Raw genomic sequence first — 21,206 nt, forward strand, 5'->3', positions numbered from 1 at the left:
GGCACTGCGACCCCTGGCATCTGTTGTACCTCCTGCTTATCCCTTCATCACATAGCTGCTATGTAGCCAAACTTCAGGACCCAGAGGATGATAACCTCTCCTAGTGACAGGGGCCTGGGAACCTGTTCTCTCAGGAATCTTTCAGGAAAGGAAACACACAATCATGGTCCCATCGGACAACTGTGGGCAGCACCCAGCTCTCCAGTTTGGGAAACGAACCTATTTTTCCTGCTGAATCCCCCAAGCAAAGTAGGAGGGCTGTGTGGTATGGTGATATTTTATTTGTGCATCCCAATAAAGCTTATCTGGGGATCAGAGGAAAAAGCCAGCCACTATATTAAACATAGAGGTCAGGCAGTGGTAGCACATGCCTTTAATCCCAGTGCTAGTTAACCATAGAGGTTTGGAGGTCTGGACAGACAGATAGGAAGTGATAGAGCTGGGCAGAATGAGGAAATGATGAAGCTGGGCGGAGAAAGGAAGTAAGATGGCAGAGCACAGAAAAGCATATAAGGCATGAGTAGACAGGAAGTATTTCTCTCTGGGCTGAGGATTTCCTAGCGGTAAGAACTTGTGGCTGGCTGGCTGGCTGGTTGGCTTTTTTTCTATTCAATATCTGACTCCGGGTTTTTTTTTTTTTTATTAATAAGATCATTTAGCAATTCAACTTACAGTGTGGTGGAGGAACCATGAGTTATTCAGTTTTATTACTTCTGGGGGATGTGAGATGGCTGACATTGGCTAAGTCACTCCATAGCCAGTGCTAAGTGGGCACTCAGGGCACTGGGCTCCACTTGCAGGCTTTCGGAGCCCTCTTTCCCCTGCACACAAGCTCTAGGCCAAGGGCATCTTACCGAACATAATTGTGTGTGTGTGTGTGTGTGTGTGTGTGTGTGTGTGTGTGTGTTGTTGTTGTTGTTGTTGTTGTTGTTACTAAGGAGTGAATCTGACCTGCACATGCTAACCAAGCACTCTACCACTGAGCCATTAACCGATGTCATCCCTCCCCCCTCTGCCATTTTTACCTTAAGAAAGCATCTCATACTAGGCTGTCCAGGCTGGCCTTGAACTTGCAATCCCTCTGCCTCCACCTCTGGGATTACAGGGCTATGTTACAGGCTCAGCTCTTAACACTGTCACGGGACATTGGATTGCTCCTTGGTTTACGGCCTGGGTCTGGAATGAGGGACCTCTTTTCCTTTTTCTTCCTTAGCTCATGTTCCATGTCACCACTGGCACCTGGCCAGCCACCACAGAAAGAGTCGAGGTCAAGGAGGCCACTTGGATGTATACACTGGACTCTCTGGCCCTTCCCCAGTGTACACTCACACTTACAATCCTCTAAACTCACGCTTTATGGACACATGCGATCCATGGACACTTCACATCTGTTGACAATGTTCACTGGCCACCAACGACCTTCTGGGTACCATGTTAGGCAGCAGCGACACACAGGGAAACAGTAACATAGCTGTATTCCGTAACAGCTGTGTGAACTTGGACAAGGAACTCAACCTTTCTGTGCCTCAGTTTCACAGTTTTGGCCATAAGATGGATGGTTGAGTCATAGTCATAAGTAGACCCCCATAAAGCATTTGTAACAGCCTCAGTGGCATAGTAAGAGGTATTATCACTGTGCTCTCATTTAGAAACATGGAGAGCCGATTTATACACGGTGCTAACTGCCTGCCATGTAGCTGAAAAGCCAGAAAATAAGTATCGGAAACAATTTTCTCCATCTTCCTCTGATCCGGCAGTTCATAAATTAGCTTCCATTCCCTTTGAAAGGCTGAGAGGGGGAATTCCTATTCTTGTTTCTGCCTCTTTACTCATGGCAGTGAGAGAGTCTGATTATTGGGATGGTAAGTGTGAAATCAGAAATGAACCAGTCAGCTCTGACTGTCTGTCTCCTTTTTCCCTTAGACCCCATATTGCCTTCCCCTCTGGACTACCATGGCTGTCTGGGGAAGGGACCCAGTGCTGCTGACCTGAGTGTTAGTCCTGGGGCCTCTGTGGAGGGGCAGGGAAAGCACCCTCTATTCTGCTGGGATTGACAGATTGTGGGGTTTCAATTCCTAGTCTACTCTTGGATCTATTGCCAGTTGACTCAGAATCTAGAAGACCTCCATGGGTAACTTCAGAAGGTAAGCTAAGGGAAGATAAAGTTGGAGCCCAAAGAGAAATGAAGAAGTCTCCCATCTCCCATCCAGTCCTCAAGCTATCATGCTTCATTATCTAAGAGCAGCTAATGGCTGTGGGCAGAGAAAAAGGTCACCTGCGTTGGCTTTGCTGCTCAGAGGCTCTGGCCATATTAGGGGTCCAACACTCTGCCCCTAGTTCAGGAGAGTTGTTCTCCAGAACAGAAAGGAGGGACCCAACTTGAGACATGACAGCTGATGATGGAATCCAGGCTAGAGCCCGATAGAGTCCCACATCACATCATTTCTCTTCTAATGACTTGCACATATCAAGCTGGGGGAGTCAATCAATAGACAATTGCTGCCTGGACTGTGAAGAAAATGGTAACGGTCTCTGTCAGTTCTGTAATGAACTATGAAAATGCCACTGGCCAGGGAAGAGGCAAGGAAGGAGAAATAAAAGAGAGTGGCGTGCTGAAAGATCTCATAAAAACCCAACTCCTTTCTGTGTCCCAGAGATGCTCTGAGCTCACCCTCCTTGCTTCCTAACAGTCATTAAAATGTATAAAAATGAATGTTTTTAAAGCAGCAATACCAAGAATTATCACTGCTACGGTTGCCTGGCAACCTGAGACTTTGGTTATCTTATTTCTAAACAGGGAATGCTATAAACTGGTATCCAGAGTTTGTGCAAATAGTTCTAAATTGATGTTCTCCCTGTAAATCAGGAGGAGATAATCCAGCATTAATGTGCATTTAGAAGAGGTTAAACATGCACATGTGCGCTTCTCTCATACACAAAGATCCTTCCACGGAGCTCGCGCCAATTTCATGCTATCTTGAGTCAACCTTCCAGCTGATACTCTTTTGCATTTTCTCCCTGGCAAATAGCTCTTTAATTTTATGGTACCTGTAAGTCATCTACATTCAAATCCATAGGAACTGGACAGCGTGATACAGTCCACGTCATGGGGCTAACAGCAAGTTTAGCCACTTCCCCAGTCTCCCAAACCTCTTGGAGTAAGTTTCCAGTTCTGAGAAAGCAGAGAAACCCCAAATCTACACAGACTCTAGGGGAATGAGTGATGAGGCTTTTCAGCCCTTGTGGGAGAATGCCTGTGCACTGCAGTGATTATCTGTGCACTGCAGTGGTGGTCTGCTGTGGTGGTGGTCTGTGCACTGCAGTGGTGGTCTGCTGTGGTGGTGGTCTGTGCACTGTGGTGGTGGTCTGTGCACTGTGGTGGTGGTCTGTGCACTGCAGTGGTGTTCTGTGCACTGTGGTGGTGGTCTGTGCACTGCAGTGGTCTGTGGACTGTGGTGGTGGTCTGTGCACTGTGGTGGTGGTCTGTGCACTGTAGTGGTGGTCTGTACACTGCTGTGGTGGTCTGTGCACTGCAGTGGTCAGTGTACTATGGTGGTGGTCTGTGCACTGTGGTGGTGGTCTGTGCACTGCAGTGGTGTTCTGTGCACTGTGGTGGTGGTCTATGAACTGTGGTGGTGGTCTGTACATTGCTGTGGTGGTCTGTGCACTGCAGTGTTCTGTGCACTGTGGTGGTGGTCTGTGCACTGTGGTGGTGGTCTGTGCACTGTGGTGGCGGTCTGTGCACTGTGGTGGTGGTCTGTACACTGCTGTGGTGGCCTGTGCACTGCAGTGGTCTGTGTACTGTGGTGGTCTGTGCACTGCAGTGGTGGTCTGCTGTGGTGGTGGCCTGTGCACTGTGGTGGTGGTTTATGCACTGTGGTGGTGGTCTGTACACTGCTGTGGTGGTCTGTGCACTGCAGTGGTCTGTGCACTGAGGTGGTGGTGGTCTGTGTACTGTGGTGGTTTGTGCACTGTGGTGGTGGTGGTCTGTGCACTGTGGTGGTGGTGGTCTGTGCACTGCAGTGGTGGTCTGCTGTGGTGGTGGTCTGTACACTGCTGTGGTGGTCTGTGCACTGCAGTGGTGGTCTGTGCACTGAGGTGGTGGTGGTCTGTGCACTGTGGTGGTTTGTGCACTGTGGTGGTGGTGGTCTGTGCACTGTGGTGGTGGTGGTCTGTGCACTGTGGTGGTGGTGGTCTGTGCACTGTGGTGGTGGTGGTCTGTGCACTGTGGTGGTCTGTGCACTGTGGTGGTGGTGGTCTGTGCACTGTGGTGGTGGTGGTCTGTGCACTGTGGTGGTCTGTGCACTGTGGTGGTGGTGGTCTGTGCACTGTGGTGGTGGTGGTCTGTGCACTGTGGTGGTGGTCTGTGCACTGTGGTGGTGGTGGTCTGTGCACTGTGGTGGTGGTGGTCTGTGCACTGTGGTGGTGGTGGTCTGTGCACTGTGGTGGTGGTGGTCTGTGCACTGAGGTGGTGTTCTGTGCACTGTGGTGGTGGTTCTGCACAGCCCAAACTGCAGACCCGCTGCGGCTGCACCTGTTGTCTCTGGGTATCTGCACCCCACTGCCTTTCAAATGAGGAGAGGTATTAACATTTTAGGAAAAGCTGTCTCCTTCCCCTCACCTGAGTGGTGACTTGAATTTATTTCTAGGCTGCCTGCTGGTCTGAGTGCATAGCTGCGCTCAGGTGCTCCGGTGTCCTTAAAATAATGCTGGTCCCTTACCCCACTGGAGCCTGAGGAGGCAAGCGTTCCCACTATGGGCTGTGCAAGGAGGTTCTGGTACATCGGGGAGATGGAGACTTCTGGGAGTAGATGCTGCCTGGGGGTGCTTGCTTATGGTTTGACGTTTGGCATAAGAGACCGGCCCCAATGCATTTCAGCGTGGTGGAGCCATTCAGCCATAAAGAGGGACGAGGAGTGAGCACAGCCGCCTCTGCTCAGAGCTTACTAGTGACTACCATGAATAAATTGGGATCTCAGGCCCACAGCAGCACTAAATAAACCTGCAGTAGAGGGCTTAAGCAGGGCTTACATCACAGGTGGCTGTGAGGCACCATTCTCCAAGTTGCCAGAGACAAGCATCAGAAATAGACACAGCCTGAGTGTCACAGGATGATTTTCCACGACCTTACTAAATGGGAGTCCAGACATTAGCAAATAAATATCCGTGGTTTAGAAACGGGACAAACACACTGCTGGCAGATGAGCAGAGAGATGTGAGGTTTTAGGCCTAAATTCCTTAAATAGCAAAGGGATCAAGAGGGCTTTCATGAAAAGCCTTTCGAACTCACTCCAGGACAGTTTGGAAGCAGCTTTTCAAGAATGGACCTGTGCAGAAGCAGCCAATGGCCTTAGTGTGTCACAAGCTCCCAAACCTCCCACACAGACCGTAGCTCTCCCAAACCACAGACAAGACCAGTGAAGAGCCACAGTGACCCTCTAGGCCAGTGGTTCTCAACCTGTGGGTCATGACCCTGGGGTGGGGGGCTGAGCCACTTTTTCACAGGGTTGCCCATGATCGTCAGAACACACAGACATTTACATTATGATTCATAACAGTAGCAAAATTACAGTTATGAAGTAGCAATGAAAATAATTTTATGGTTGGGGGTCACCACACCATGAGGAATGTATGTATTAAAGGGTCACAGCCTTAGGAAGGTGAGAACCACTGATCTAGGCCCCACCCCCTTCTCATTATCCAATCAACAAGCGCCCTATCTTCCTTCCCTTCTCAAACATTCCCAGTTGCCAACCCAAGAAGGAACTGTACTTTAAAAATAAGCTCTTGTCTCTTTAACGGTCTTTTCTCAATGAAAAGCTTCATCATTTTTCAAAAGGCCCAAGTGTGCTTGCTAGTTTGGTTTCTGTGAGGTCTGTAACAAGCCTTTGCTCACATCAGAGTGGGTGGCTTATTGAAGTGATGGTTTTTCCAAATGCAGTGTCAGTTGTAAATGGAGTCAACAGGCTTTAGGGCTTGAGGAACCACTGTGTGAAGGATGTACATCCTCGGGGCTTGTACCCATCACAAGACAACATCTAAAAGGGACCAAGCTCCCTTGTAGGGAACTGGCTTGTGGTTAGAGTTTTGGCTGTGATCCTCAGAAGGGGTGTGGCATCAGAACACTAGCTGAAGCCAACTTCACCCTCACCTCTCAGGAACCAACTCCAAACACCAGTTTGTGGCATAAGAGTTCATGCCAATACCTTTGCTCCAACCTCCCCTTCCCCCTCTCCCCACCCCCTCCCCCCTCCATCAATTGTGGAGATTCCTAGCACCTCGCTATGCTATGTAAGGAACAGCAAACAGCTATAAAGAATGAACCTAGAAGGAAATTTGCAAATGTGCTCGCTGTCAGAAACCTCAGAACAAGGACAGATTTCCCTGGGCGTATGACATCTTGAAGTTAGAAGAGAGCAATTTGTGCTTCCTGTTGTCATTGAGGAGCTGACTAGGGGGCCGGTGCCCTTGCTGATCTCCCTGCCTCCCCGACAGGCTTTTCTGAATGGTGTTTATTTAGAATTGATGAATGAAGGGCACTGGGATTGGCCAGGCAGCCTGTGCTATGTAATGGCGGAAGTGGGGCACTCTCTCCACGCCTGCGCCTGTCATCTGCAAAGGCAATATCATCTGCAGAGTCAGAACCATTCAGGGCACATCTAGGGTGCCTGTGGGAGTACCCAGGATGGGTAATGAATCCCGACTCACTCTCAGGCTTGCTCACATGACAAATGGTCCAGTACAATGATGAAGAGAAATGGAGACAGGCTATATCCCCTCCGTGCACATTCCAGTTAATTTCCCAGAAGCAGGAGTAATGCTGCTTCTGAGCTGAGTTGTCTGGGGTGACAGATGAAGAGCGGTGGGCTTTTGTGTTTTGGAGAGACGGGGGAGGGTAAAGAATATGAAGTTTGATTTTCTGGGATTTTTTCCCCCTGAAAGTGAACAGAATACTAGGAAACCACGCAGCCAAGAGAGATCCCGTTGCCTGGGATGCCAAGGCAAAGACAAGACTTAATGCCCAGAAATGTTAGTCTGCTAACATAATGCGGCAAAGCATGACTTTGGAGGGCTATGGTCTGATGCAGGGAATGCAGACCATCCTGCTGGGCTGCACGGAGGCAGCCAGCCTATAGATAGCAGGCAGACCTTAATGAGAGCAGGCATTGACCAGGCCTGTGGCCTCAACTGCCAAGGTCTCCCAAACTGGGAAAGGCCACATGGTTTGATCTTGTCACCAGCTGCCTAGCAGATTCTAGTAAATCTTTGTCCTACCTTTGTTCTGAAAGAGAATAGTTTCTAGTTGATTAATCAATCAGTTTGCAAATGAGATTCACAGACACCAAATACTAACTCTATGCTGTGGCTGAGAATCCAAGAAAACATCAGAGCAAAAGTTTTGCAAAGCTTACGCACAATGACAGTCATTATGGAGCAAAGAATGACCCGGACAAAAGCCTGCTCATTCGATGGCTGGCCAGACCACCATGCTTCCTGACACTAAGCAGCAGGCGGCCCAGCAAGCTCTTGATGATTTGTTAGGCAGGGTCAGAGTTACTGATGGAACCTTATATCTGCAGCTAATGGCTGTTAGGGTCAGGGGACAACTCCATGACATGGTGTTATGTAGACACAACATTTATGTTAAGTCTGTGTTTACATAGAATATAGAAACATTTTGCTCATCACCTGTGTGGCCAAAATGTTAGGAAGGGACTCCTAGAACCAAGCAGAGGATGTCTGGAGGGGCTGGTGACATTCTATTACAGTCTGTCAGCTCTCCCAAGAGGGCAGGTGGTTGGCCATTAGGAGCCACTGATGTTAAAAATATGTTTAATCTAACAACAGACCTTGAGCTAGAAATAAAAACAACTCCTAGTGTTTCCTTAGTTGTTTACAGTGTAACCAAACTGCAGCCAGAAAGAAGTTACTTTATTTAATCAAAAAATTTCATATGCTTACATTTATCCTCCCACCATCCACTCAACAATCTGAATGGATATTTATTAAAATCATAAAGGTATTCCACTCTTAAGGACTAAGACAGGAGTGACCTACTACCCAGCAGGTGACCTCATAACAGGGTGGCATTTTGAGGTGACATTGTATCTTCATGGTGACCCAGGAAATGATCAGGTTCAAAGACACGATTCTCATTTAATGAATGCCAACGCCAACCAGGTCCTGTAGCTCTTTTTGTTTTGGGAGGACCTTCAGCCTCGATAGTTTATCCCACAATGACCATTTTCTTTGCCAAGCCCCTAACTGTTGGGCTATTGCTCAGCAGAAATCATAGAAAATGAAACTTGATAAACCCTCACTTTGGCATTGTTCTCTCACAAGAAATGGCCTTTACAAGGGCAAGGAACACCACTTTGGGGCTTATCTATTTGGGACACCAAATGTCAGGAAGGGATGCAACTAGGATTATGACTACCAGGTAAGTAAAGGTATCCAGAATGCTCCTCCTGGTAGGGAATGGTGTCTGGGGTCTGTTAGCAACCTGGACCAGAGAGGAAAAAGCAAGGCTTTTCTGGAAACGCAGATTCTGAAAAAAGAAGATTTTCACACCTGTTCTTCACCTCATTTTCCTGTGATGCATATAAAATACAGAGGCACAACCCTCATTATAAGATGAGTGGGGGTTCCTATAGCTAGGAAGACACACAGCTGAGCTGGAAAATGGTGGTGGAGGTAAGGCAGGCTGGGGTACTCATCAGCACTGGTGACAGGGCATGATCAGGGCTGCACCAGAAATGGGAGAGCAGTAATGGTAAAGAGGGAAGGATCCTGCATATGGAGTCAACATTTTGTGTGGGATGAGACATGGTAACTCCTCCCAGGCTTTTAAAACTTTCCTAAGTAGGGAGGTCAGATGACATACAGGATGCCCATGGTATCCATGCAATAATAAATAGGGTCATACTTAAAACTGTAAATTGTCGTTCACCTGAAATTCATATCTAATGAGTAAGCTGTACTCCTGTGTGCAGCTTTAACCTGGCTGCCCCATTCCTCTCTGGTCACTGCTTGCAATACCATGGAACAGACACACTGATGTGATGCTGACAGAAACCCATCAAGGGTAATTACCACTGGAGGTCTCTATTGACATAGCTTTCTATGACTGTGCTGGAGTTAAGTATCTGCAACACTTTCCAGTTTGGAGGATGATGCATTCTACCATCGTTAGCTAAAGCTAATCTCCATTACTGAGCTCCTAACCCAGACCAGACTGACCCTTAGCTGCACTTCTCCCAGGGCAGCCCTCCTGGACAGAGACCGCTCTGCTCACACCATCTTGCTGTTCAGTAGGAGAGTCACTTACTTGTACGGGATGTGTTTGCTCCCGTTGACAAGAGCCAAGATGACGTTGCCCAGAGCAGACAGTGAGAGGCACAGTCCTGAGCCCCCTTCTCGGATTTTGCTGAGAGCTTTCACACAGCTGCCCAGATCGATGAGATGCAGGCGGCTGCGACCTCCAGACACTGGCACAGGGGAGAAGGCGGGAGAGGAAAAGAGAGAATGGGTAAGTTCTGGCCAGTACATTTTCTCTTCTTCATGTAGGGAATCTTGGAGAAAGGAAAAGATTAACATTTGGTGACATGAACAACTCAACCTGGGGGTTCAAATAGAATCAGTGCTCTTAAATTCTGTCTACCACATACCACACACCCCCTAAAGCCCACTGTCACTTTTACAAATAAAAGAACAATTCCAGTAGATCAGATGGTTCATTGAAGGAGGGTTAGGGCTTTCCTCTACTGTCCTCTGGATGAAAGAGTTCTGCAACTTTCCCAGTTAAAACCTGAGCAGCTCACAAGTGGTTATCTTCTCTAGTTTGTTACTGTCAGGTAGCCGACCTAAAGCTCAGCCAGGAGTCAGGGTGGGAACCCTAGGAGAGATTTGGAAGGTGTAAGATCCAGGTGCAAAGGCAGGAAAGACTCAACTACTTGCTGAGTGCCTGCCAATTGCCAGGTGCACAGACATCCATCTCACTCAATTCCCACACAAAATCATCCAAACACTAGCATCCTTTTCTTGTGGATGAGAATATTAAAGCTTAGGAAAGTTAAGGATTTCACTCATGAATTCTGGCTGCCATGAAGTAACAGGGACCAGGCTAAGTGTTATATCTAAAACAACCAAAAATAAACAGAATGTATAAAATAGCTGTTTTTAAGACACTAGACATTAGATGGGGAAAAAGACTCTTGGGCACAGGAGACAAACAAGGCAAACATTCTTGGCCTCAGCTAACTATGTTGAGAGAGTTCCCAAGCTCAGGGCAAAGAGCCCTGGTAGGACCTGGTGGACCCACTGAGCTCAAGAGATGTAGAACCCAACATCTAGGGAAACCAAGGAACAGCCATGTGCAGGACAGAACACTAGAAAGGAAGGGCCTGGGAGATTTACAGGTAGTCTCTGGAAGATTCAGCTGAATGTTCATCAGCAGATGCTCATGAGAAACTGCTAATGAAAGCCAAGAGGTGCTATTCCCAATAGTCAGATCAGAAAATCTGAAAGTTCATGTGAAAAGATAAATAGACGTGAAAAGAAGCAGGTAGACGATACCCCTAATGAAGCAGTATTCAGAACAAACCTACAAAAACATAGCTACCAGAATCCACAGAGAAGGAGATGAGAAACAGTCACTGCCGTTCCGTGTCAACGTCCAAATGCTTAAAGAGAGACATGGCCACCCTGGGCTGTATAACAAGATCTGTCTCAATTAAAACAAAAGTGTATATAATAACCTCTAAGAGAGTAAAACAAAGATAAAATTGTGTCTGAGAGTTTATGGCACGTTATACATTAATAAAAGGGAAGGTGAATAAATCTAATAATATATCAATATAAATATTCAAAATGAAATAGAGAAAAAATATAAAAGTACACAAAAAATAAACACACACACACACACACACACACACACAGAGAGAAAGAGAAAGAGAGAGAGAGAGAGAGAGAGAGAAGGGAATTAAAAGGGTTACAGAACAACCTCGGCTGTCTAAAATACACACAGTTGGATTTTCAGATTGTGGCACAGATGCAATGTTTGAATAAATAATGGCCCAAACTTTTCCCAAATGATGAAAACGACCAACCCACAAATCTACAAAGCTCAGTCAGCCCCAGGAACAAGAAAAATGAACAACCCAGTGGAGCAAATGATAACCACACTGCTCGGAGCAGAAGGAGAGAAAAACAGGCCGAGGAGCAAAGGCATATTCTACTCAAGGGAGCACAGGTGAGTGTGTATGATGGCCAATTCCTCCTCAGCGATAAGTGATTAAGCTGCAGCACAGCACCATGTTTAAAAGCCTAGAAACTGTCACATAAGCAGTCAACATCTGGAGTAAGTATCACTCCAAAGCAAAGGAAAAAAGAAATACACTTTTTTTCCTTGATGTGGGGCTGGGAAGGTGGCCCATTGGGTAAGAACACTTACTATGCAAACAGGAGGTCTGAATTTGAATCCTCAGCAGTCACATAAGAAACCAGGAGTGGCTAGGAAAGCCTGTAAGCCCAGCCCTGCAGGGTAGGATGGGGGTAGAGACAGGCTAAAACCCAGAAGCTCTCTGACCAGTGAGCCAGACTGACTGACACAGTGAGCATCAGGTTCACTGAGAGAGACCCTGTGTCAGGGGGCAAGGCAGAGAGCAGTCGAGCAAGACGTGACACACTTATACATCTACTCTGCACCCCCACCCCCACATGTTGGCTTCATGTGAGGGACATTCAGGTGGCACCTGGTTATACACATCTGGGTACCTCAACATCTATAGTTAGATCTCAAAGACCATCCATGAGGGCAAGGTATGGATTTGCTGTTGGATAAGAGCTTGCGGGAATCACCTTGGGCCTCTGTTTCCATGTCTGCTGCTGCTGGTGAACATTCCAGGAAGCAGAGCGTTGCAGCTCAGCCCGTCGGCTTCTCCAGCTCGGCCCCACACTTCAGACATGAATGAAGTTCATTTTGCATGTTTCCAACTGTCCCCAGGGCAACCCCTTAAAAGGGAGGCCGTATTACTTCTCTTCTATCCTATTTCAGATCATGCAAGATTGGCTCATGGCAATGATGTGCTGGGGAAACAGTTATTTTTAAAAACAAAATGCCATCTATTTTGCAGCCCAATTATATGGACAGGGGAGGCGTAGGTATTCCTCACACACCTCAGATGAAAGGGCAAAGACAGAGACCAATTTGGACTTCCAGACTTAATAGTCCATTTGATGTAATGGAATAAAATGTATAATGTACATATAGTAAAACAGAACCCAGAGAGCAAAAGGTGGCTTAGATTGTGTTGGCGAGCTTTATAAAGCACCTGTAATTACCTGCATGACTCTGAAAGAGAGGCACCTCACACAGTGGAAAAGCTGTTCTCTGCCATATGCCCACTGGCGTTTGGGTGGTCAGAGAATCTGCCTTTCACAAATGGTGCTTAATCAAGAACGGTGCGAAGTGAGCGGGCACAGACTGTTTGATGGTGTTGAGTCTACATCACTGTAAGTGGCTCGGGAGAGAGGAATTCCGCAATGACTGAGCAGAAGAGGTGGCCAGCAATACAGGTAAGAAGCAGGTTCCTTATCAACATCTCAGATTTCTGAGATCAAGGTCACAAGAGTTAAAGGAATGTAGGTGAATCTGTCTTGAGCAACTTCATTTTCTTTAAAGAGTGTCTCGTGTATCCCAGGCTGGCCTTGAACTTGCTATGTTTCTGAGAATAATTCTGAACTTCTGATGCTTCCATCTCTGCCTCCTGTGTGCTGGGATAACAGACACATGTCACCATACCCAGTTTATTATGTACTGCTGGGGATCAAGCTTCGGGCTCTGTGCGTGCTAGACAAGCACTGTTCCACCTCAGCTATGTCCTCAGCTCAAAACTCTTCATGTTTTAAGTCTAGAGTTGGGCCAAACCAAGTTACTCACAGGCCTTATTTTCCCCACAGGGAGTAATTCTCCTAATATCACTTAATGCTGACATTATGCATAAATTGAACTGAAATTATAGATGATAAAGCTGAGACTGAGATCCACACATGCTGAAAAGTAAATTATCCATGATTTCATTGAAAATGAGTGCTGAGTCAGATGGAAACCCAAAGTGAACTCTAAAACATGCATAGCCTTTTACTCATCCTGCATCAACGTGGCTTCCGATTTAGCAGCACTCTGGAATCACCTGGGACCTGCAAAGAACTACCACTGCCTGCCTCCTACTTCTCACTTAGTTGGGTAGAGGTGCGGCATGGCCACTGGGATTCACTTAAAAGTTCTCCAGCAACTGTCATAGGCTGCCAAGTCTGGGGACCACTGTCTGCCTACCTGGCTGAGTTAGTCACACTCTCCATTGCCCAGTAAGACACTGACTACCACAGCATGCCGAATGCATGTGGCTGCTTTGTTTAAGCACTTTTGTTCCAAAGAGACCTGCTGTCCATCTGCCAGAAGTCAGATATTTACAACACTTGCATTTATTACAACTAAAACCTAAATCATACAGAAACCAACAAAATGTTATTTTGTAAGGAGTTTGAACATTTATATGTTTTAAAAGAAAGATTCAAGTTAAATTAGATGTACATGAGAAATCAGAGTTAAAAACATGAAAAGGCTAAATCCAGTTGGCAGCAAATGGGTCTTTTAAGTTCTTGAAACTTTGAAGAAATTAAAGTAAAAACAATTAAAATCAGTATGGTTCATGAAAGTTAGAGCTTTAAGTTAAAAACTCTAAGCAAGTCCACACTGTATGGCCCCCAATATCCATAAATAATTACAAATTTTTATGCCAATGTGTCCTTGGATGGGATTCCCCTCTTTAGTGGACTCTCTCTGTGAACTGACCAACTTCTGGATGTGTACCATCCCCATGGCATTGACTGGCATGAGGGTGGTTTGCACACTGTGCTAGATATTTGAAACAGACGATCAAGAGGTAGAAAATGAATTTGGGCTCCATTTCACAGGTGTCAGTCTGTGGTCACCTAGCCCCAACATGAGACCAGGCGGAACATCATGGCCGTAAGAATGTGTGGTGGAGGAGACTGTTCACCTCACTACAGCCAGGAAGAGGCCACGGCCAAGATCTACCCTTCAAAGTTAGGACCCCTAGTGACCTGCTTCTTCCAATGAGACCCCGCTTTGATTTCTACCATCTCTCAATTGTCTATTCAAATTCTGAATCAATCAAGGCATTAAATCGTTTATTAGGCCAGCACCCTCAGGGCCTATCATCTCTGGAATAGCCCTGACATGAACACTCAGAGGCATGCTTTATCCTCTAATAATTCAAAATCCAAGCAAGTTGGTCTTGCTCTCTGAAACTAACTGTATGTACTAGATGGTAGAGGAAGTTGGGGTTAAAATACGACACACATTCCATTGCATATAATACACAGACACTGGCATGTTAGACGCAAGACCAGCACCATGGAGACCCAGGACGACTATCAGTCGCCTGTTCTCAGGAAGTACATAGCATGGGAGATAAAAATGAGGCAGAATAGGGCAAAAGCTGCTCTGGGGTTTTAAGGAGAAAAAGATTATGCAGAATGGAGAGTCTGGGAAGCTGTAAGGAGGAGGCTCTTGTGGAGGAAATAAGCTTGAGAACTGTTACTGTTTCTGTCCCTTCCCTCAATGCTGAGGTGAGGTAGCTCTGACATTGATCATGGGAGAGATCAAAAATACAAGCACTGAGTTGGTACTGTCACTTCCTAATCGACTCTGGTGAGGGAGCTGGGAGTCCTGCAGTGTGCAGCCATCTTCCTATTCAGGGTTTTGTTGCTAGGGACAGCTGGGGGGGTGAAAGAAAATGCCCCCCCAAAGGGAGTGGACTATTAGGAGATATGGCCTTGGGGAGTAGGTATGGTCTTGTTGGAGGAAGTGTGTCACTGTGGGAGTGGGCTTTAAGGTCTTTTTGCTCAAGCTTCCCTCAGTGCGACACTGAGACCACTTCCTGTTGCCTTCTGATCAAAATGTGGCCAGCACCATGTCTCCCGCCATGCCGCCATGCTCCCTGCTGTGATGATAATGGACTGAACCTCTGAACTGTAAGTGAGCACCTGGATTAAATGTTTCCTTATAATAGTTGCTGTGGTCATGGTATCTCTTCACAGTCATAGAAACCCTGACTAAGACAGGGGCTCACCCCCTTTAGAAGCCCATCTACTAACCAGGTGATAGATCTTTAGAGCATGTAACTACACAGCCCTAGGTAGGACATGGCTGATTCAGGTCATCACTGTTGTAAAAAAGAGTGTTTGACTGCTATCCGAAAGCCAAGGTGAAGGAAACGGATTGTTCTTGTGACCAGATGAGTGTAGGCACAGATGCCTGTCCATGTACCTTCATTCAAGTGTATGTGGACAGCCTAGCCCATCACGGTTTCCCAGGTGGAAGCAAGGTGAATGAACAGATCAGAGGCCCAGTGTTAGTTGTCAATGGACCCTGGATGTCTGCAAGCCTGTTCACCAAAGAGATGCTTTGAAATTACCTATTTTTATTATGTACATGTATGGTGTGTGTTATGAGTACAGGTATGTGCATGCTATGGTATGTATGGAATCATTTCTCCCTGTCACCATGATTTCTGGGAAGGAAATTAAGGGTATCACATTTATGTGGTAAGCACTTTTACCTGCTGAACCATCTCACCAGCCCATAAATGAATGCTTTTAAAGACCACGTTTATAGAAAGGACAAGGGGAACTGGCTTCACTGGCTCACTGTTGTGGAATATTTAACCATGTAAAGGTGTGCTGCATTTGTTCATGCTGCAGAATCTTGTTTTAACTATGTGAAGGTGTGTTACATTTGCTTCTGCTGTCTTTGTTAGTGATGTAGAGATGTGTTACATTTGTTTGTGCTGTATTTGTTTAATGATGTAAAGATGTGTTGCATTTGTTTCACCTTGCCTGCCCAAGGCACCCGATTGATCTAATAAAAACCTGAATGGCCAATAACTAGACAGGAGACGGGTAGGTGGGGCTGTTGGGCAGAGAGAATAAGTAGGAGGAGAAATTCAGACAGAAAAGAGAAGAATGAGAGAAGAGAACAAGGGAGAAAGAGAGGGACATGCCCAGGGCCAGAAGCCAGGCAGCCTCTAGCCAGCCAGCCATGGAGACAGCAGGAAAGTGAGTGTGTGTGTGTGTGTGTGTGTGTGTGAGAGAGAGAGAGAGAGAGAGACAGAGAGAGAGACAGAGAGAGAGACAGAGAGAGAGACAGAGACAGACAGACACAGAGACAGAGACAGACAGAGACACACAGAGAGAGACAGAGAGAGACAGGGGAAGAGAGGAAGGAAGGAAGGGAGGAAGGAAGGAAGGAAGGAAGGGAGGGAGGGAGGAAGGAAGGAAGGAAGGAAGGGAGGGAAGGAGGGAGGGAGGGAGGGAGGGAGGGAGGGAGGGAGGGAGGGAAGGTAAAAAGCCCCAAGGCAAAATGTGGATAAAGAGAAACAGATTAAAATAAGAGCTAAGATAATGCCAGCATTCATAACTAATAACATTATTATATCTCCATTTCATGATTTGGGAGCTCGTTGGTGACCCAAAAGAAAGCCTGCTGCAGCTCAACACCTCGAATCGACACAGTATCATCCATTGTGAGGAGCAGCACTTGCACATTAGAGGCCTCTTCCCAATGCTGAGTTTGCATGGAGCCTGCACGCCTTTCTAGACTTAACAGTGAAAATTTAGAAATGGGGAGAACCAGCCCTGCTAATATTCCAAAAGCCTTGGCAACTGGGGGGCTCTATTAAGCCCCCAAACAGTGATACATCAACAAAGAATGTTCTTCTCTATCTTGACCAGAAGGTTTAAGTCATCTACAGGTCTGTGGGGTGTGTGTGTGTGTGTGTGTGTGTGTGTGTGTGTGTGTGTGTGTGTGTGTGTGTACAATGCATAGATGGGTCTAAGACTCTGAGCACATTCACACTATGTATTTAGTTCTTGCAGCAGAGATTGCTCCTGAATCCATCATCAGGCTAAGCCTCTCCCAGTTGGTTAACAGCCCTGTTTCCGGCTTCCCTGCAGGGTGACTAATTAATAAACCTTCCCTTAATTGAGTTCTGGCTGCCAAGTCCACAGGGATTATAACTTATATATAAGTAAACAAAATTTCCATTTTAAACAACACTCCAAATCTTCTCATTATGGGTTAGCGGAATAAATCCACTGAAATCCTGCTGGGCCTGAAGGCAGGGTCTGATCCTTTGCCTTTGAGATGCTGGGGCCCTGGCAGGTGGGAGGGGTCTGCCCTTTGCCCTTTGCAGCCTGGACCCTCCCCTTCTCTCTTTTAGCTTGCTGCAATGCTGGACAAGCACCTGAGGGCTTTGGAAGCCAGTGGTGGCCTTTTCCTTTTGCCTGAATTTATTATTTAAAAGCAATTTTCATGCACCACTTAAAAATAAAAAGATGACTTGGATGTTAAATATTTAATAAGTGCTTAGGATTTGGTGGGACCAATTTGGGAGCAAGTCTTCCATTTTAGGGAATGTTCTTTTAAATCATTGTGGAGTCAGAAACTCAAATTTTGACGTTTGAAGTACTTCAGTGAACTCTTCCTGTATTTTCCTTGTTTGTTACTGCTTCCAGACTCTCAGTTGCGAACAAGACCATGGAATAAAAACTGAAAGACCTAAAGAGAATTGCTGGCTTGGTGTGCAACTGAGAAGGACATTGTGCTGCCCTCTGGGCCTCTGTGCTGGGGGCCTTTGGAAGCCCTTGTCTCAGAACTCAGAGCTGTTGGGACTCCCCTTTGCTGACCATATAAGAACTCACTGAAGGCTATGATGATTATTAGTACTGACAGTTGTTTAAATGACTAAAATAAACAGTGTTTCAAGTCTTACATCCACTCTGCTAAGACATTACCCAGAACAAGCAGTGAGGGCGGGATTTCCAGCCAGCTCCCAGGACTGCTGGGCGAAACACAGTTCAGCTGCAGGTTTCTGAGCTCAGGGTCTCTCACTCCACATCCTAATTCCTGTTTCCAGCCTCAAGAATGCTATTCTAAATGGAAGTGCTTGACATGGTGTGAACTCCCCTTTGAGAATTGATATCCTTCAAAAGATTCCCATTCAACATGTCCGGCTGTTCCCCAGTAAAACCCTGACAATCGCAGGCTGTCCAAGGAGATCTGGTTTTAAGCTAATGGTACCCTTCCCAGGGGGCATCCAGAGCGATAAGTGATAGCCAGGGTCTCTAGATTACTGGGGAATTCTCCATCTGCTTTCCAGATCTCTACAAGTGGCCTTGGCTAGTGGTGCCCCAGTCCCAGACAGGGCTGTGTTCATTCATTCCCCATGGTGGGAATGGGAAGCAGTTCTCTAGGGCCAGTCAAAACAAATGAGCAAAGAACAAGGGAGATAAGTGAGTAAGCCAGAGAAACAAATCTCAAGTGTATTATGCTAAATGAAAGAAGCGAGGTGCAAAGGGACCCATTTGGGCCTCAGGATTGATTAACACACTACTCTGGATAAAGGTCAAATACATACAAAAACAGATCAGTGCTTGCCAGGGACTGGAGGTGGGGGTAAGGACTGAATATAAAGGGCAAGGAAAACTTCCCAGGCCACTGATATCACCTTGAATTCTCCTGGTTGCACAGCTGTATGGATTTGCCGGAACTCATCTAAAAATATCAAAAGATATCATTTCTACTGGAAACAAATTATTACTCAATAAACCTGAATCTAAGACATGGTAACTGGGTTAGATGTGTTCAGAACACTGCTGCGATCCTGGCACTCCGGAGGCTGAGGCAGGAGAATTGTGAGTTCAAGGATACCTAGGCTAAATAGTGAGACATTGTCTCAGAAAACCAAACAACAATGAAAGTCAACAGGCAAGCCAACAAACCCTAAGAAGCAGGTAGAGTCGGAGAGGTCAGGTACATGGAGACAGTGAGATGGGAAGAGAATATTCCAGCCGAAGATACCAGGAACCCTGGAGAACTATCTTCAGGAATATTTTGAAAGTCTTGGGCAACAAGAACACTTGAGGAGAAACTAGGATGAGCCTTCCTCTCCTATGGGTTGTGTTAATTCCAGATTTACTTTGAAATAGGGCTGTCAGTGTTCTCCTTTTAATTTTCAAGCCAAGGTTCCTCTCCTGACTCAGGTTTTGTTGATTTCCTGGCATTCGCTGTTCTTGAGACAATCTTTCAAGAAAACTAGGGACCAGCAGCTTGGGCTTAGAAAGCCCCACCAAGACATTCTTGAGAGTTGTGGGAGTCCCTGCCTTGCCAGCTCAGCCCTTTGGCTTATGTCCTGTTAGAAAGCCTAGTGAGTCAGCAGACTCCTTGGCCCATGAATCAAGATTCCCGTACAGAGGTACTCAGTTAAGTGTGGTACCCAACCCTGTGGGCTGACAGACAAAGATGGATAATTGCTTCAAGTCCAGTCCTAGATTTGACAGAAGAGCCAGGCTGGGATGATGAACCACAGAGCTGGGGTCCTGGTAGTGTGGCTCTCTCACAGAGCAAGTCCTGTGCCTGAATTTATACAACACATTTTTACAGACAGGCAACAGAGAGGGAAGCAGACCACACTTGGCAGTTGTTCCAAAGTCTAATTTATAAACTATTCAAACTGTTACTTCCTAGCCGATAGGGTGGACTCAACATAATGATGGATGCCATATTGGGAGGTGCTCTAGTGGCTTAACTATTGGTTTTGGTGGTGTGATGGCTATTCTTGGTTGTCAACTTGACTACATCTAGAATTAACTAAAAATAGATGGCATACCTATGAGGAATTTCTACTTAATTTGAAGTAAGAAGATCTATTCCTAATCTGGATCTTTGAGATAGGAAGACAAACCTTTAATGTAGATCTTTAAGCCATATCTAATCTGGGTCACACTTTTGGCTGCAAGCCTATATAAGGACATGGAAGAAGGAAGTTTCTGCTCTTTGCCTGCTTGCTCTCACTTTGCTAGTAAGTCTATTCCTTCACTGGCATTAGAGCCTACTTCTTCAGGATTCCAGCATTAGGTCAGTTGAGACATCCAGCCTCATGGACTGAGAACTACTGGATTCTTGGACCTTCCTTCAGAGGCAGCCATTATTGGATTAGCTGGACCACAGCCTGTAAGTCATTCTACAAGTCCCCTTTCTTCTTTCTTTCTATCTATCTATCTATCTATCTATCTATCTATCTATACACACACACACACACACACACACACACACACAGAGAGAGAGAGAGAGAGAGAGAGAGAGAGAGAGAGTTCTATTATTCTAGAGAACCATGATTTAAAAAGGTGGTGACCCCTATAGGACTTGTGAACAGAAAGAAAGTATTCAACAGCTGTTTTTCTTTTTTTAACTCATTCTCTTACACATCTAAGGCAATGCCATTTGTAAATTATTATTGCCAAAGCTAGCCTTTCGTCTCTGTTCAACTCAAAAGTGAACTCAAGCCTAGAATCTACAGTTACCTCGAATTCCAGACCAGTGGGTGCCATACCCTCTGCTAAGGAAGGGTGCTGCTGTCTTTGGTGAGGGGTGCTAGCTGGTCAGAGCCATGACAGAGCCAGCTAAGATGGACTTACTCCCGCCCTTCCCGCTCTTCTCCATCCGGTACTGGTAGATGTGCAGGGTGAAGAGCATGTGGGAGTTACGGTGGTCCTCCTCATCACAGTCCTGCTGGCTGCTTCGTCGTGAGGCAATGGCAGCATCCAGGAAGAAGGCAGCTTTCTCTGCGGTGGGGGCCCGCAGCTCACTCTGGTTTTGCAGCTGGAGGGCAGAAAAAAGAACTGAGACCTTCAGGCTTCCCTCCTGCCTGGGGAAGCTCAGTCCAAGCGGTAAGGCCAGAAGTCCTTCTGAAGCCAGGTCCTACATACATGGGCCATTCTCGGCATAGTAATTTTTTTTTCTTTTTTACCTTTCACGTATGTGTGGTACACATGTGTATATATGGATGTTTGCATGGGTGTGGGCACATTTGTGTGCATGTAGAAGCCTGAGGTCAACACTGGGCGTTATCCTTGATTGTTCACTGTGGCAGAGTATCTCAGTTGAGCTCAGAATTCTAGATATAAATAGTCTCTTGGCCAGCCTACTTTGTAAATCCTGTCTCGCTTTAAAGCAGTGGTTCTCAACCTGTGGGTCTTGACCCCTCTAGGTCGAACAACCCTTTCACAGGGGTCATTTAAGACCACTGGAAAACACAGATATTTACATTATGATTTATAAC

General features: G+C 46.3%; 1 protein-coding gene across 2 annotated transcripts in view; it reads right to left on the reverse strand.

Annotated features, from left to right (window-relative positions):
• Kif26b (kinesin family member 26B) overlaps positions 1-21,206 on the reverse strand; it is a 426,094-nt gene that overhangs the window by 43,628 nt on the left and 361,260 nt on the right. For both annotated transcript variants that reach the window (XM_036202104.1, XM_036202105.1), the window contains 2 exons: positions 20,563-20,746; positions 9,329-9,488 (listed from right to left, as the gene is read on the reverse strand). In XM_036202104.1, coding sequence (XP_036057997.1) covers positions 9,329-9,488; positions 20,563-20,746 — 344 coding nt within the window. The remainder of the gene's footprint in view (positions 1-9,328; positions 9,489-20,562; positions 20,747-21,206) is intronic.

Source organism: Onychomys torridus, chromosome 11 (assembly GCF_903995425.1).
Source record: "Onychomys torridus chromosome 11, mOncTor1.1, whole genome shotgun sequence".
NCBI classification, from domain to species: Eukaryota; Metazoa; Chordata; class Mammalia; order Rodentia; family Cricetidae; genus Onychomys; species Onychomys torridus.